We start from the raw sequence: 17,562 nt of genomic DNA, 5'->3' as shown, positions 1-17,562 counted from the left end.
CTGATCCGTGATGGCATGAGATGACATGGGCGAGGGAGGAGGGCCAAGTCTCCCCGCGAGGTGACGGGAGGCGCTGCGTCACGCGCGAGGTGGTAGGCCTCGCTGATGCGGGCAGCCCCCGTCAGCCGTACCACAGGTCACCACCACCAGACCCGACCAGCGGCGCCTCTCTCAATCATGCACCCACGACCATCCTCTGCGCCCGGGAACCACCGTGTTGGTCTGTTGGGCGTGTGGGGAGTGTGTGGCACTGTTTCTCCTCCTTCGATTGACTGTCCCTCTGTCTCTGTCTCGTGTCTAGACACTTTTTGAATATAGACACATTTATATTTGTGAAAAGTTGAATCTTAATATGAGATGGAAAGAGTATAAGTGTGCACAGCAACGCACGCCGCTAAAATGTAAACATGTCTTTTGAACCTCATTTTTTTAAGCAATTTTTATTAGTGTGTTTCCTCACTGAGATGCCTATATAGTTTTCATAATCTAGCAAGGTAATCTGTGAGCACATTATGCTCGTTACTTGGATAGTTGCATGCAGTTCACCAACGGTGCTCGTGCTATATGAAAATTAAGAAGCGGAACATGACTTGGTGCTCATTTTCTGTCAATGCAATGTTTTCATAATATTGTGGTATATTGAAACTTGAAATGAAGCTTATCTAGACAACAACATAGATAACAATGGACAACACTGATCACGACATGTAGTGTGTTGTGCGGTCGCCATGCCCTATATAATGTTCTGCTACCTATGTCTCCACCATCAGATTGGATCGGCCACGGAAGACAGAGTGAGCGCGCTCCCTGACAATGTTTTGCTTGACATTCTCAAACACGTCGACTCGCCGACGACGATACGGATGATCGCCCTCTCGAGGCGATGAAGGCACGTCCCGCGTTTGCTTTCCACCGCCCAAACGTCCCGGTGCCCCCTGTGGTATCTGCACCCACGGCGGGTACCGGCCCCGTGTCTTTCCCCTTTTCTTAATCCCTCTGCAGCCAACCATTTATTGTTCTCACGTGTCGGTCTTCAGAACAACAGACGTTCTGAGCAGAGAATATTGTTTACTATATTGCCAAGCTCAATCACACAAACTCTGTTTAAAAAGAAATGACATCATTTCTAAGGTAAACAACAGTTGTGGATGTGTTACTTCCTCAGTCTAATAAAAGATGTCTCAACTTTAACTAAATTTGAACGCATCTATACACTAAGTCATGTCTAGATAGATCTAAATTTTGACAAACTTGAGACATTTTTTGTTGGAGGGAGGAATTATCACAATTTAATGCTGACTACACGCAGTGTAGATAGATAGGGTGCTCCAAAATTAAATTCAGAAGATATAAATTCTCCAGTTAAGCTAGACCACATGAGAGGATACATCGTAAGTCCTTCACCAACTGCATTGGTGTTAATATCATCTATACGCAAAAGGTTTCTTTGACAGATTAAGCATAGTCATGCACTTTTTCTAGCTTCCATGTTTTGCTTTCATCCAAGCAAAGCTGTAAATCTTCACTAAATTCTAAACAACACCTTTTTTTCAGGGGCCACAAGCGTTAAAATGTGGTACCGAATGACCCTTTCACCTTGCACCATCACGCTGTCTTTTGAAAGACTCTGGTGCTGAACTCCCTTGTCCAGAACTGCTGCGTCGAGGATGCTGTTTAGATTGATTAAATCTACCAGCAGAGGGCCTCGATGGCCGAATATGCCCTGAAGCACCCCCTGGATGGTGGGAAGACTTCCGAAACTGAGGTGCATTAGGCGGTATGTCCGATAGCAATGACATAAGGAAACCTCCAGGTGGAATATAACTAGCTCTCCGACCCTGAGTGAATCTGCTAGCTTCTGTTGAACTCTGATTTGAACCACGGTTTGTTGACAAATCAGCAGATTCAACCATACCAGGCAGGCCATCATATGATAGAATACATGCAACAGCATACATTGTCGCTCCAAGAGCAGGTGGGAGAACATCCTGTGGATGTTTGACCTGTAGAAAACATCCATTTATCAGAACAAGCTTCATGCAGAACAGTGAAGGGATTAAGCAGACAGGAATGGTCTCCACATGCCTTATCCCAACATAACCAAACAAACATAATGAACCGTGAAAAATGTGTCTGCTGAACAAGCATCTAAAACAGCGATCACTGGTGCGTTGTATTTCTCAGTTTTACTTCACAGATTTACAGCATCGGAGAATAACTAACAGAATATTGTCTGCACAAGTATGCGAATCATGAAATTTGATGAACATCAGGACCTGATTCAATTGTAAAATGCAGTAACCAAGGTAGAAGAATCTTACTTTGAAAAGAATAGCAGATGCTAGGCGTTCTCTTAGGCAATATATTTGGGCTATATCCAGAGCTGTAGCATCAAATCGGAGCCACCGATCAATAATAACTGAAACAGTGTTATCGGGCAAAGACATAATCTCTTCATTTTGTTGTCCCGAAGTGTTTTTTTCAGCTTCATCCTCACTGGAACCCTCCTCTTCATCACTGTCATCAGGCGGAGCAACAGCCATTTCCGTTGCAAGAAGAACTAATGGATATGATCCAACAACTGAACAGTTTTTTATGTACATCCCACCATCACCTCGAGTGATTTCATCATATATCATTAGAGGATTCCCATAAGACTTGTTAAATGACAAGTTAAAGTTGCAAGAATGTGGATGTAGTCGAACTTTGGCACCACTTGCTGTTTCAACAACAGCCCTTTTACAATTCCTGCGAGGTGGGAGCAATCGTCCTACCATTGGGTAAGCACCAGCCACAAGGACGGCGCTAATGATACCTAATAAAATTACAAGATAGTTCAGTGAAAACAGTTCAAATTCGAACATAGTGAGGCATTCTTTGCAAAGTATGACTGACGAAGTTAGCACAGAAACCAGCGCATACTTCAAATGTTTTAATAGCAAATGAATATATGATGATTTTCTCATGAACTAGAACTAAGATTGACCTAAAATATGTTCGAAAATTCTGTAACCCATCGAACTTGTGACCTACAAGAGTAATGGCTTAAAAATCAACAGAACAAGCTACAAACTCCACAAATATATCACTGGCAGTAACTGTGCAATTCTCTTAATGCAACTTTTTCTTTACAAGAGATCTCTTATGGAGCAAGGATGTGCACCCTATGCTTGCGGACTAGTAAAATAACATCTGTAAGGTTTTAATCCTTCAAACTACCAACGCATGTGCTTTCTATGTAAGTACCTACAGAAACCTCCATGAAGCACTCTTGAGAGAGTGGGCACTCATTAGTGGCGAACCAAAGAACCAAAGTAAAATTGACTCAGTATCCTCAAATAGACCATCGGGTGTCAACTAAAAGCATATCGCATCATAACTTCGTCCTGAAAACCATAGCTTATCTGCCAGATTTCGCAACAGTTTGGCAACAATATTACCGCCGCACAGCCAGCAAACGCACCATTTGAAATCCAATACTTACTGCTTATGTAACTTAACATGTACTACCTCCGTTTCAGTATAAAGGGCCTATGCGTATCATAGATCGCTAATTCGACCAATATAATGTAAACTGTATATCGCAGAAGTTATACCATTAGGAAATAGAACATCTGAAGTTTCTAATGATATTTTTTTTTGTGCATGTCAGTATAAACGGAGGTAGTACTACAATAACCTTACTCGGGCAGTTCGCAATCCAAAGTGAGAAAAGGAAACAAAGGAACCACGGCATATACATTGTTTCAGAACTCCCATTCTCATAAAAATTTCAGTACCTGGAACTTTAGCATTTAAGCTACAGGCAGACGCATCGGCAGGAAGAAATCCTCTTTGAGATAGTTCACTATGAAGTTGTTTCCTCATATTTGATAGCATATTCATGGTGTTTGCAGCGACAAAATATTTTGAACAAAACAAAGCTTCTTGACCCCTATCTTTCGCACATATCCAACAATCAAATGCTGCTACAACAGCAAGCTGGTCACTAAACCCACCATATAATGAAGCAAGCTCAACTTTGGCCGCAGCAGCCTTTTTTCTTTCATCCGGGGCCATTGGAAGGACGAAAGGATCTCTATAATCGGCTGCACATGCCAATGTCAATGCAGGATCAAGGCAATTCATCAATATACCAAACAGGAGCATCTTGCTAGTGGATGGATGGACAGGAAGAGAACCTAACTTTTCACCCAAATCTGTCAACTGTTCATCTTGTGTTAAAGCACCAAGATCCTGAAGCACAGTTATAGCATTTTTTACAGTTTCTGGAATCGGAGGATCCAACGTCTTCTTTAAAAAGTCTGCTATTCTGCAGTTTGGATCAAGCAGTTTGACCTGCACCACAAAGATTAAAGCATCAAACAACTACTGGTAATAACATTATACTCAAGTTGCAGCCAAGTGTAATATCAAATAACACTTTTTTGTTTCAACATTAAGGACACGAGAAATATTAACGATGAATGTACCTGCAAACATAGTTCCTCAATAGGCATCCTCTTAATTTCAGGAATTTGGTATTCTGGCAGTGAAGCTGCTCGAAATCCAGAGTAAAGATGGTAGCAAGTTCCTGGCTGACAACGACCAGCACGCCCTTCACGCTGTCTTGCACTAGCTCGAGAAACCCAGGAAGTATGAAGCGTGGACACATTGTTGTATGGGTCATAACTTTTCTCTTTCATTTTCCCACTATCTATGACAAATACAACATCATCAATTGTTACTGCAGTCTCTGCTATGTTGGTTGAGAGAATAATTTTCCGAACCCCTACTGGTGGACTTTTGAAAACCTTTTTCTGCTCTACAGATGGGATCATGGAATGGAGGGACAGTATAAGAAATTTTGACGAATCCTGAAATAAGGGAGAAGCAAATAACCTTTCCCGTGTTTGATTTATATCTTCCCAACCAGGAAGGAACACTAGAACAGCTCCTTCATTGGAATCAATACATATTTTTCTAAGCAAGCGTTCTATCAGCACAGTATCAATGTGCTCCGGATTGATAGTTGTTAAGTATCTGTTAAGCAGCTCATTCTCCTGAGGTGATTTTACTGAACCACAATCCATGTGTTTTTTAATTACTTCATAGACTTGTTGCTGATTCTCTTGCTGTGCCCAATCTAAGGCAGATTTTCCATCATGGTCACGTGCAGAACAATCCACACCAAATGATAGAAGCATACAGACATCCCCAATCTGACCCTTTCCGGCAAAAACCATCAAAGGTGTCACCCCAGATTCTGAATGCCGGTAGTTGAAGATTTCTGGGCTCTGCTCTACAGAAATAAGCTCAATGAGCGGGTCAAATTCATCATTGGCCAAAGCCATGCTGATTGATTCATCCATTGAGCTTCTGTAATCATCTGTTAATATACTGTCCTGTTCCAGATCATCGGTTGCAGGATTAAGGTGATTATCACCTACAGATTGCAGAATAGAAAGCACATCCTCCAAATAGAAAATTTTGACCTGTGGAAAATGTAGTTGTCAACAAAGCTTTCACCTAGTTTAAGATCTTTAGTTACAGCAAAGGTAGTGACACTGACAGGATAGGTATGGCCTGGGACTTGAATAATCGGGCACCCATTGAAATATTGTGAAAATCTCTCAGCATCGATCGTTGCACTCATGAGCACCTGTTAATTGCATCCATCAATACTTGTAACGAAAACAAATGGTCTGGCAAAACTAGTATTGGAGATATGCCAATGGCATATCATCCTAAGAAAAAAGAGTTGGATTTACTACTCTAGGCAAGAGTTGACTAGTGTAAAATGGACATGCTGCTTAATAAAAGAGCATAGCCATTATATTTATCTTTCGATTAGTTCATCCAGTAAATGTAATTTTGAGACAATTTTTTATTTAGACAAAGTTAGGGACTATAATGGATTGATGGCAAAAGCATTAAATAAATTCAGGCTATGCAAAAAAGTAAATTGTGTACCAAGAAGATACTTCTTACCAAATGAAGATGAGGATACACCGGCAGCAAATCTCTGCGCATAATTGTTTCGAAAAATATATTAGTGGATGGTGATGTATATTTAAGCAACGCGTGCACATATTTTTATAACAATACCTCAGGATAGCAAGCATGAAATCGGAAAACCTATCCCTTTCATGAATTTCATCCTGAAGATAATAAAAACGAGTATTAACCCATCACAATAAAGAACAATGCATAGGCATGATGAAAAATACAATGCCAGCATATGCCAGCCAAAAGCAATCCAGTGAAATGTTAATCTAATGAAAAGATTAAGCACAAGCATTATGCGCACAAGCACTTGCAACAACATTGAAGGTTCTCTATGAACGAGAGGACGTGCGTATTAAAAATATTTAGAAAAGGCAAACATTGCATTATATCTGAAGCAAATAAACATGTTGTTTTATGCTTAATCTACAAAGAATTTGCCTCGGATTAACAAAGAGGACACATGGAGAGACTCTTTTTCAATAATACCATACAGATAATCATACATCGTAAATTGAATTGGAAGTTAAAAATTATTGACGAAAAAAAAATTCCCCTCTGCTGCTCCCCTGACGTTATGTTTTCAAAAAATACAGCTCGAAAGTTGTCCGATAGTCACGCAAACTCCAAAGGAAAGACCAAGTAGCATTATCACATGAAAATGGTAAAAGCTCCTCTATATGTAGAAAATTTCTCGTTGATCTAGATCCACTTAGAGTTGATAGTTTCATAGAGAGTTGGGTATGGTTGGTTAACTTTTTGTCTTGTCCCTTTGTAACTTGTACACTGTACAGATTTAATGTATGCTTCTAAAGCAATGAAGAGAGCAGTAGTGCAGAAACATGCAGAGCTAAGAAGACAACAGTATGTAACCACGATATGTGGAAGTTTAAGAACAAAATATTACCACAATGATGTGTGTTATCCCCATAACTGCATCGTCAAATGAGCGCTTAGGATTTTTTGCTTTTGGCATGTTAGTTACCCTGCCTATCAACAGCCTCAAAAGAACACCATTTGTACAGAACATTATTGACGAATTCTTTCCTCCTTTTGACTCCAAACGTATCTATAACAAAAGTAAACAATATGATCGATTACAAAATACTCACATGGAAATATAGACTATACAAGGATGAAAAAATATATACTCCATTAAAGAGAGGATATAAAGAAAAAACTCTAAAGAAAACACCAGGAGTTGAATTGAAAGAAAATTATGTTCGCAGAACATGCATGCCGCAGAAAGTCCTATTGCTTCAACTAAAAGAACCTGAACTTATTTTGAGGGATGAGCTTGGCCAATTTTGGCGACTTAACCAAGAAATAGCCCGACAGTACATACACCTAATCACAAAAAATATATTCTAGATTCATATTTAAAAGTATTTTCACATCATCACAATACTATAGGTGTTCTTGTACTACAATGTAAATTACTAATTGAAATTCAATCTTGGAGACAGTTAAAATAATAATCTCAGAGTGCTTTTAAATGGGTAGAGTTAAGCAAATATAATCCAGAAATGGATCATAGCAAATTCAAGAAATTTGTATACCTTGTACCCAACTGTGTCGCCAACAACCTCTCCTCTTTCAGCAGAGATTCGCTCGGCAACTTTATAATGAGCAAGCGGATAAATGGTTAGTTTAAAAAAGTACTCCCTCTGATCCATAATAAGTGTCTCAGGTTTAGTACAAAGTTGTACTAAACCTGAGACACTTATTGTGGATCGGAGAGAGCAGTAGCCAATAAGACATAACATAATTAGCATTACCTGATATAGCTGATATCCGTCGCGGTTGAGTACATATGATCTTACATGATTCACCCTTGCCCCAGACATGATCCAAGATATATTGAGGAACCTAAGTAAGCACAGCAAGATAAGGGAAACTAAACAAATGAAAATATCACTCCACAAAATAAAAATCAAGCAATTGTGTTCATATCATTTCATGGCAACTGCTAAAATGGAAGTCAGTACATCTATATTGAATTTTAGTTGAATAGTATGTTAGAGTAAAGGCATTGCATTTGCATAAACAATAACCAAGTCAAGTGCAGAAAGATATGAAGCAAGCAACAAAAAGTACAAACTTTTAGAATCTAACCTCAGACAAAAAAATGCTATCAGTGACCTAAGACTGCTGACTGCTGACTGTATTACATTACACACAGGAATAACAAAATATTCTTTTTTACAGATTAAGATAATAGGATGCGTCCTTTGAGTGGTACAAGACCATTATTTCCTCATAAGATCTGCAGATGTCTAAACTTTGAGATATTTGCTCAAATACAACAAGTACATACATGTTCTTGATGCGAGCATATACCAACAAGAATGGCTTAAAACAGGCAATGTATTCGGTCAACAAACCAACAATAATTAGTAAGTAAAACGTCTAAATTAAATGCAGGTATCATCAGAACTGGCACCTGAGTAGTTTTACCACAGCCTGTTTCTCCAGAAATAAGAACCACCTGGTAGAAAACACAGGAGGATCAAATTGCCATCAGCTGATGCCAAAGGAAATGTTCATTTAGGAAAGCTGGTGAATGTCGAAGTATTGTAATGGATGGATCAAATAAACAGTTAGGGTCTGGAAAATGATGAAAGAGATATCCACAATTTGTTATGTGGCAGTCAAGCCAACAGTGAATTGAAGCCATGGTATAGGAAATGCTAGCAAATTCTTACTAGTTACTGTATGAAATAAAAACATGTATAGTCTAGATTGTATTTTGATATTAAACTATCTATGCATGACGGAAGCTAGAGTAGAGTGACTTCATTTCCAATTTGGATTACCTCTTTCAATAATTTTGCAATATTGTATATTTAAATTTGTATTTAAGTGTGAGAAAACTTTGGCACAAAAAACATTACCTGGTTGTTCTCCAGAGTAGAAGAAATATGATCCTTGAAGGATGAAATCGGAAGTTTGGATCTGTCTTCAACGATCTGTATGCATGCACAACATTTAACATCCACATAAAGAAGATTACCTCATATGGAAGGTCTAAGAAGAGGGAATTCTGGGACTGCAAAAGTTAAATGGTAAACAACATCAAGACAGAATATACAACCTTCCTCAACTGTCTGGATTCATTTATTTTTGACGCAAGTATCTCAACCTTCTTAGCTATATCGTGCTTGTGCATAACTGGCCTGCAAAAGGCACTATCTGTCTTCCATTGGATTTTCGCTGCCTTATCACTAGAATTCTTAACAGCTTCCCCATTTAATTCGGCATCAGTAGGAGGATAATGTGTGAACAGATCTTGCAAAACATTTCTTGCTTCTTCAGAAAACCCGAGTTTGCTAGGGCCTTCTTCTTTATCAGGCCCCTGCGTTTGTTTCCTTTTATAAACAGAAAGGCATCTCCTTTCCGCGTACCTACAGAACATGAATATAATTCAGAATAAACACTAAATGAAGAGAGTAAGTTTATGCTACAAAGATAAGTTGGCATTCAACCGAAAAATAGATAGGTCGGCACAACATGGACCAAACATAGTTATAGCTTGGCTCTCCACTGAAACAAGTCTGCAAAACACACCCATTCTAGTTAGAAATTACTCACCCTTTACTTTTGGATATCATGCCCATTTTTCTGCAGATCTCATGGATTGCAGCCCTCTCTTGTTTGGATATATTAGCTTCGAATGTGTGCACTGCAACATTACTTTTCTTAGCTCAAAGCATAACACACAAAAAAAGATATCATGCATGCTTCAATAAAAGATAAAGGAAGAGAGCTGTAGTAAAGATCGCATTAAGACAACGGAAAATTTGGGGGCATGTGCTAAAACTGAAATTAGGTTCATAACATGAAAGAACACCTATAGTGGTCACAACACATCATAACCACTAGGCATGGCATGCCCACCTTGGTGTAGAATAAAGTAGCGAGCAATGGCTCACAGCTGATAAATAAAGATCTCAAAGACAAGACCATCTGAGGTTTAAGATTTCTGCATCTACCTCGCGAAAGAATAACCAAAACCACTATCTTGCTAAAAATGTAATTTCAGAAATGGAGGCCCTATCCAGATACGCACTTAGCACCTGCTAATACAAGGCGTGCTGCAGTCTACCCATTCAGTCACCTTTACATTAGCATTCTAGTGGGCATACATCAAATCAACAATAACCTTAAAAGTTGAAATAAACCAAAACCATTTCCAGTTTCATTTTTAAGTCAGTTGATATCATTGCATAACCTATAAAAGGTTATTTATTACTTTCTCTGTTCCTAAATATAAGATGTTCTAGCTTTGTCCTGAGTCAAACTTTGTAAAATTTCACCAAGTTTATAGAAAAATTTCACCAAGTTTATTACAGTTATAAACTAGTTTTATGAAAGCCGTCATGATATATACCTTCATAGTGTACTTCTTTGATATTGTAGATATAAGTAAATTCTATAGATTTGATCAAACTTTAAGTTTGACTTAGACACTTAGGACAAAGCTATAACATCTTATATTTAGGAATAAAGGTAGTAAGAAAATAGAGCCACTTATCTAAACAGAAATGCTAGTGATGCAAATCATGTCCACAAGATAAACAATATGCATTGATCAGACGTTCATCTTCCTTACAAACCCCACTCAGGCGTTGAGCATAAACATTATTGCAGCGTATACTGTAGATGATAAACATTTATCTTCCTCGTCATAACCGCATTCAAGATCAGCTGTGAAGCTAGAAGCACTGGTGACATTGGTCATCAGTACACCGTAAAAGTTAGTCACGTCACGAATCCACGGCTCAAGAGCAATGATAACAAAACAAAGCCTGCAGAGGATTAGAATTGCAATACTCCACTAAAATGAGCATGGCCGCAGCCCTGGAATGCGTCGAACCCTAGCTCCCACGGCGCGAGCCCCGGCAGTGTCTAATCCGCTAATCCGAACCACCACCCCATCAGTCAAACTACCCGGTACGGCACCAAAACGACGAGAGATCACAGTAGGCACTACGAACGAATACGGGACAGTGGAATGTGAAAGCAAGCAAGCGAACGGGGCAAACCCTGGGCGTCGGAGGCGCGAAACTCCTCGAGCACCGTGGTGACGCGCACCAGCGTCTCTTCGCTCAAGCCGCCGAGGCCGCCATCGTTCCCCTTCCTCCCCTTGCGCCCCATCCCTCGCTCCTCGTCGCCGCGGAGCGGGCGTGGCTTGGCGGCTGCGTCCGGGGCGGCGCGGCCTGTCTGGCTATCCCTCCCCGCTGCTGCTGCGGTCGCTTTGCTGTTGGTGCGCTGCTGCGGTGGGCCGAAGGAAGAAAACCTAGGGCGCCGTTGTGGCGGTGCGTTTTGTATGAACGGGCGGCGCAGGGAGAAGTTTGGATGGACCGGTGCGGCTGATATGCGGGCCATATGCTCGTCTTCTTCTGTGAGAACCGGGCCGAGAGGGGTGGAGGCCGTGGAGGAGTAGGCGGGCCAAGGTGCGACGACGTTTTTTCTGTACAGGTTTTTTTTTCAGGCAGCCATCATGCCACGGAAGCGGGGATCTTAAAACGAGAATATTCGCAAATCTACCCTACGAGACCAATAGTGAAACCTTGCATTGCAATGCAATACAGCAAGTCGCGGTGTGCATGAATCAGGATGCAGCAACGGTTACAGCGGCCAACTCCATCCATGATGACGGCATCAGATTCGTACCCTGTAACACTGCTATGTAATGTTACGAAAAACATTGTTCAATTTAGACCATTTATCTCAAAATAAACATTTAGTGATTGGTTATTGCCTTTCTAATTTAATTATAAGCTTCACATTTTATGTTTAAATCCATGTTTTCAATTGGTGAGATAATTAGTCCAACTACTACTTCTAAAATAAATAGCCTATTCAGGTCCAAAATAAAATAAATAGCCTATATTGAGCAATATTAAACCGTGATGCAGAGCAACGTCACCGGCAACAAAGACGCCATCACCACCATTCGCTGATTCACGATGGCTGTGCGCGCCCTCGGAGTCAAATTTTAACACACAGAGAATTCAGAATTCGGTATGTTTTGCAAAAGCTACTGGAGTTCTAAGCACTCCAGCTTTGAAAAAAAAAAGTAACGAGTACTATATATATACACTTGCTTATTGCTGCATTTTCATATGTAAGTGCTCATTATTCACATGGATAAACTACAAAGCCAGCCAGTATAGCACACAACAGATTCCATGTTAACGCAGTCAGTAGCAGTATACAAGAAAGAAGTATATGCTGCTTGTAGTCATTTTTACCATCTCCAGCCAAATAATCAACCATCCCAATCAGAGCTCGGAAAAAGAGCTTCCAGCCCCTTTCCAAGTCTTAGAGAGTGAAGTAAACCGGTGGCGGATTAACCACCTCCACCTTTGATCTCGAGACGTTTCCATTTAGCATGCTCTCGGACATGGCCTCGTCGACCTGGAAAGGCTGCACCTGGGCAATCCTTTCAGGAATCGCTTGGCCGCGCTCAACACGAGCAAGAACTTCATAGTGCGCCCTCAGCTTCTTGGGCTTTGTTTTCCACTCAGGGAAATCAGACCAGTTGACCTCTCCATCAGCAATACTCTTCTCCACTGTGAACCCCATTTTAACATACGTTTGTGCTGAGGCCCGTGCGTTCAACAATTTAAACGTGCCTTTCTCGCCTGCCTTCTTACCGAGAACCGACGCCAATAGCTCCTCAAGCCCCTGTAGACTGCTATCTGATCCATTCAGTGACAACAGAGGCCACAATCCTGTACTATGTGATTCATCCTCGTCCTCGGTGACAGCAGGGATTGCACGGGAAGAGAGCTCCACTTGACCTGGGGCCAACCTTTTGAGCTTAAGCTTGTTATTGGGAGACATGGAAGGAGTTGAAGATAAGGAGGTTGGGCCCTCAATCCGGAGGGAGAGCAAGGGCTTCTGATTGGACCGAGCTGCACCACGTAGGGCTCGAGCAATGGAAAGCAAGCTAGAAAGCCGGCCCTTGTAAGTGGTACGATTGAGAGGAAGTGGTAGTTCAAGGGGCAAACGGAGGCTCACTGCCCTAGCACCTTTCACAGTTACCACTGCACCATCAGCGAGAACAACTTTCTTCAAGGTTCCAGCGTCCACATCATGCTGTAGATACAAACAAAGGATTAGCATTTCATATTTGATGTATTGAAATTTCATAAGACGACATGTATAAAGTTAATTCAACAAACAAGAATATTTGTCCACAGGCTGTACCATGGTCCAGGACAGTGGCGGTGCCAGGAATTTGAGTATGTGATGTCAATTTAATCTGTGTTTCCAAGATTGTTTATGAACTTTGCATTATTTTTTATGTAATTTTCTTTTGTAATAATGGTTTTGCCAAAAAGCTGTGTAGTCAAATACTACACAGCTTGTAGTGTGGCTTCACCACTGGTCCAGGTATAAGCTTCCATCTATCATGCAAAAAAGTTAGAGTAGATTATTTGGATACATTAATTTTCAGGAGACATACACAAAATCATTGTTTGTTACATAAGGATATTGATATTAACGTTATCTGAATCGCCGCTTGAAATTCTGCATACCACAAAGATCAGACTTCAGAGCATACGGTGCCAACCATATTAAACATGGTAAACCAAAGATGCATCCCATCATTTTCATGAAACTAACTTTAGTTGAACACTTGAGTTGTTGAGCAGGCCTCTCAGCTGGTAACAGCAACTTGTGATGGCCTCTGCTTTGGCTTATTGTTGAAGTGGTAAACAGACCTGAGCCCACATGCCACTCAAAATTTCCAGGTTCCAAATATACCACTCAAATTTTGCATTGGGTACAAGTTAGTTGGCCGTTAAGTTAGTGATGAAAATACAATTTTTTCCCCTAGGTACTATGCTGATTTTCACTTTACAAATTAAAGTGTATACTCATTTTAGAAGAAAAAAATCATTCCAGATTTTTAAGATAGAAGTTACGCACAATTTTGGAGTAATTTTCAGCAAGAGAACATAAAAAAAAAAATGTGATTTCGGACTAAAAAAGTTGAAGCACATATGCTCCCAAATAATGATTCATAATATATTTCAGCAGAATAATACAGCCAAACTCTTCGTAATTTAGAAGCATGTATGATTACAAGCGTTCCCACAACACAGTGTTCAAAAGATCACAGTGAACAGTATTGAAAAGAGAAGTCTCAAACATAGTTTCGTGAAATATTCAGTTTTTTAGTCCGAAATCATTAAAAAAAATTGTTTTCTTGCTGAAACTTACTCCAAATCTGTGTGTAACTTCCATCTTAAAAATCTTAAATGAAAAGTTTTCTAAAATGAGTATATACTTTGTAAAGAGAAAATCAACATAGCACCTAGGGGCAAAATCGTGTTTTTATCACTAAATTAACGGTCAACTCACTGTAGCGGTTAACTTGTACCCAATACAAATTTGAGTGGGGTATTTGGAACCGGATAGTTTGAGTGACATTTGGGCATGTGGGCAAAATTTGGGTGGTAAATATGGGATTCTCTCAACATTTTTCTGGTTGAATTTATAACATTTTCCTCAACTTAGTAGATTATTCATATTTTAACGCATGAGATGAAAAGGGATAATACTAAAAAAAATTGTGGGAGTATATTGCTAATTACAACCTTGAAAAGTATTCTTACCGGCAAAGCGAGTCTGACGTCGTCGCCATCCTGGATCCACAGCTCCATAGGCCCGGCGAGCTGGAAGGGCGGCAGTGTGGGCTCGAAACTTCCCCTAGCGCCCCGTCCGATCTCGGCGAGCGCCGTGTCGTCTGCGTCGGCCTGGGATCGGAAGATGGGCAGGTCGACGAAGTCCCATCGGTTGACGTCCTCCAGCAGACGCACCGGCATGGCCTTCCTCCCGACCTCCATGTCGAACTCGTACGCCACCGCCTGCCCCACCAGCGCGTCCCGCACGTCGAACCCAGACACCCTGAGCTCCTCCGACTGGATCCCCAGCCCCTTCACAATCGCCTCCCTAAGATCCTGCACCCGCAGATCCAGAAACGCGCCGATTCGTCAGCTCTTATCAAATCAGAATCAAAGCCATGGCTCGAGAGATTCAGGGACGGGGAACTCACGGAGATGGCTTTGGGGACGGGGGGCTTGGGCGCCGCGTTCGACGAGCCGATCGCGAGGAACAGCGCCAGGGGCAGCGCAAGGAATCGCCATCGTGCTTGAGCGGCGGCCATTGCTGCTCAATTTCAACCGGATTATTTGCTGCTCCTTCCGCGGGGAAGAGGAGAAGAGAACTCCGTAAGATGGATCTTTGATCTTTCTGGAGAAGGTGGATGCGTCGAACCGTTACGCTACGTGGAATTTTCGAGAGGGCGGGCCGGTAATGACGAAGAGGTGCGTGTCACGGACCAATCACAGGAGGGCGCACAGGATTGCGTGGACGAGCGGTTGAACTTGAAAGCGATGTGAACACCGTTGGCTGGCGCTATCACCCTGTGGCAGACTGGCAATGCCAATTTTCTGGGGGCAGTGCCCTAGATTATGCATAGAAAATGTGAATATTTTGAGAAAGATTGGTTTATTTTATCATATGGCAATATGCCAATAATGACCATGATTTCCAATCATATCGTCACGAGCGTTGCCGTTTTTACGTTGCTTACCCATCCTAGCGATCTGGGTGTCTTTAAAATTTCTTATCTCGTCCCGATGTTTTGGTCTCTACCCTCACCAGGAAAATAATCCTACTCCCTCCGTCCAGCAAAAGATGTCATAATTTTATCAAAATTTGAATGTATATAGACATGACTTAGTGTATACATGCATTCAAATTTGGTCAAAGTTGAGACATCCTTTGTTGGACGAAGTATACCTGCCAAACCCCGGGCCGGGCCGGGTTTCATAAAGCCCGACAGGAAAACCTCAAGCCCAAGCCCGGCCCAAAGCCCGACAAAATGACCATTTTATCATTAAAATAATTGTTTTCGAAATAAATAAATGATTTTTTATATCTATTTTTCGTAAAAAAATACCTGTTTTTAGTCATTTCGGACTTTCGGACCGGTCTTGGGACTGGAAAGTGAAGCCTGAACCCGGCCGGGCCGGGCCACCCATGCCCGGGTATCGGACGGAGGGAGTACAAAATAAGGTCTGTTTTTAATCAAGCAGACTCAAATTAGAAGTCGGCACCTGTTACACTCATTTCAAATAATTTCTTTCTCAACTTCACAACTCGCCTTGAAACAAGGCTGCCAGCCACTGTCATCTGCAATCTGGTCTCATAACTTTCTACCGCGGTCGTCTACATCGTTTCGCCATCACACGCTTCCCAATCAAGTTGCCAAGAAGTCCTTGTGCCTTCAGGATTTAATATGAGTCGAACTTTGTTAATTTGATCGATGGACGAATCCACTGATTCTTGCGCGACGATGGTATTGAGTAATCGAGTTTACAAGGATCGGCTTATTAATACTTATGTGCTTATCGTTGGAGAATAGAAATGCAAATACTTTGAGATTTGAGGGAACTATCATTATTGATTGTTTCTGACTTGTGCCTATCTCTGTGTGGCTTCAACTCCGTCACATGGCTATACAAAGCAAAGATTCAAAGTGAGTTGAGATCCAGGATAAAGGGAGATCATATACAACGTATTCCTTCCGTTCAATGATTCTCGTCGAAATATTACATGTGTCTAGACATTTTTTAGAAATAGATACATCCTTTTTGGACAAATTTAAGATAAGAATTACCGAACAGAGAGAGTAACACCGATCGTTACGAGTCTTTTTCACCTGAACGAATACAAATTTGGAAAGGAAATGGATTTGGAGGACAAATTTAAGATAAGAATTACCGAACGGAGAGAGTAACACCGATCGTTACGGGTCTTTTTCACCTGAACGAATACAAATTTGGAAAGTAAATGGATTTGGAGAAGACGTTGATTGCTTCATGATTTGGGAAAAGGGTTCAGCAATCAGCATACACTCTGCAACATGGTCCGCGGATGCAGATGAAACATTGCTGCGCACACTATTTCAAAAGGGAAAAAAAAGTTATGGTCCTACCGAGAATCGGGCAGATGGAGTACCAGTAATCTGACAAAGATTTAACAAAAAGAGTTCTCCTAAAAATCTAAAATGAATGAAAGGTCCCACCGAGACTTGAACTCGGGTTACTGGATTCAGAGTCCAATGTCCTAACCACTAGACCATGGGACCATTTGTGCTAAATTTCCACTTCACAAGTCTTATAAAAATATTAATCTGTTCAGAATTAGAGAAGAATGTTTCACTGCTTTCGTTGAGAGTTGAACTCAAGACCTCCCGCTTACTAAACGGGTGCTCTAACCAACTGAGCTACGAAAGCTTTGATGATTTTGATGTAATTTTACCCTATATCAATGTGATTGGAGAGATCAGTACTGGAAGAATTGCCAAAGACATCCCGTGCACATACATGTCACTCTGTCGATTGCGGAGATCAGTGTTGTTAATTTATTGCGACGTGATCTTTACACCTTCCCCATCGTATCCACTATCCAGCGTAGAAAAGCCCATCTGGATTGGTGTTACTAGCGATGTTCTCTGGCACACTGGCACTGCGGCCATCCGGTCCAGTGAGC

The 17,562-nt window shown here is 41.2% G+C and overlaps 2 protein-coding genes and 2 non-coding genes across 4 annotated transcripts; all 4 read right to left on the bottom strand.

Moving 5' to 3' along the window:
• Positions 1 to 1,311: 1,311 nt before the first annotated feature.
• Positions 1,312 to 11,334, bottom strand: LOC100834707 (DExH-box ATP-dependent RNA helicase DExH6). The gene is made up of 15 exons (XM_003567104.4): positions 11,031 to 11,334; positions 9,577 to 9,667; positions 9,080 to 9,389; positions 8,880 to 8,954; positions 8,429 to 8,473; positions 7,764 to 7,854; positions 7,545 to 7,603; positions 6,893 to 7,054; positions 6,088 to 6,140; positions 5,971 to 6,004; positions 5,552 to 5,641; positions 4,473 to 5,474; positions 3,780 to 4,338; positions 2,322 to 2,815; positions 1,312 to 2,003 (listed from the first exon to the last, which is right to left on the bottom strand). The coding sequence occupies exons 1-15, from the start codon at positions 11,140 to 11,142 to the stop codon at positions 1,593 to 1,595; spliced, it is 3,588 nt and encodes a 1,195-aa protein (XP_003567152.2). The 5' UTR covers positions 11,143 to 11,334; the 3' UTR covers positions 1,312 to 1,592.
• Positions 11,335 to 12,001: 667 nt separating this feature from the next.
• LOC100837263 lies at positions 12,002 to 15,332 on the bottom strand. Its single transcript, XM_003569853.4, has 3 exons — positions 15,059 to 15,332; positions 14,619 to 14,963; positions 12,002 to 13,092 (listed from the first exon to the last, which is right to left on the bottom strand). The coding sequence occupies exons 1-3, from the start codon at positions 15,167 to 15,169 to the stop codon at positions 12,313 to 12,315; spliced, it is 1,236 nt and encodes a 411-aa protein (XP_003569901.1). The 5' UTR covers positions 15,170 to 15,332; the 3' UTR covers positions 12,002 to 12,312.
• A 1,754-nt stretch (positions 15,333 to 17,086) lies between these two features.
• Positions 17,087 to 17,158, bottom strand: TRNAQ-CUG. The gene has a single exon. It is a non-coding gene; the product is annotated as a tRNA-Gln (tRNA).
• A 74-nt stretch (positions 17,159 to 17,232) lies between these two features.
• TRNAT-AGU lies at positions 17,233 to 17,306 on the bottom strand. Its single transcript has one exon. It is a non-coding gene; the product is annotated as a tRNA-Thr (tRNA).
• Positions 17,307 to 17,562: the final 256 nt, after the last annotated feature.

The sequence above is a fragment of the Brachypodium distachyon genome, chromosome 2 (assembly GCF_000005505.3).
Source record: "Brachypodium distachyon strain Bd21 chromosome 2, Brachypodium_distachyon_v3.0, whole genome shotgun sequence".
Lineage (NCBI taxonomy): Eukaryota > Viridiplantae > Streptophyta > Magnoliopsida > Poales > Poaceae > Brachypodium > Brachypodium distachyon.
Note: the sequence above shows the minus strand (reverse complement) of the source record. Positions and strands in the feature narration are given on the sequence as shown.

Coding starts and splice junctions, on each gene's coding strand:
- LOC100834707 (XM_003567104.4), bottom strand. CDS start 11,142: ATGGGGCGCAAGGGGAGGAAGGGGAACGATGGCGGCCTCGGCGGCTTG. Junction 8,955..9,079: donor AATCCAGACAGTTGAGGAAG/GTTGTATATTCT, acceptor GCATGCATACAG/ATCGTTGAAGACAGATCCAA. Junction 8,474..8,879: donor CTACTCTGGAGAACAACCAG/GTAATGTTTTTT, acceptor GTTTTCTACCAG/GTGGTTCTTATTTCTGGAGA.
- LOC100837263 (XM_003569853.4), bottom strand. CDS start 15,169: ATGGCCGCCGCTCAAGCACGATGGCGATTCCTTGCGCTGCCCCTGGCG. Junction 14,964..15,058: donor CCGTCCCCAAAGCCATCTCC/GTGAGTTCCCCG, acceptor CTGCGGGTGCAG/GATCTTAGGGAGGCGATTGT. Junction 13,093..14,618: donor ACGTCAGACTCGCTTTGCCG/GTAAGAATACTT, acceptor TTGTATCTACAG/CATGATGTGGACGCTGGAAC.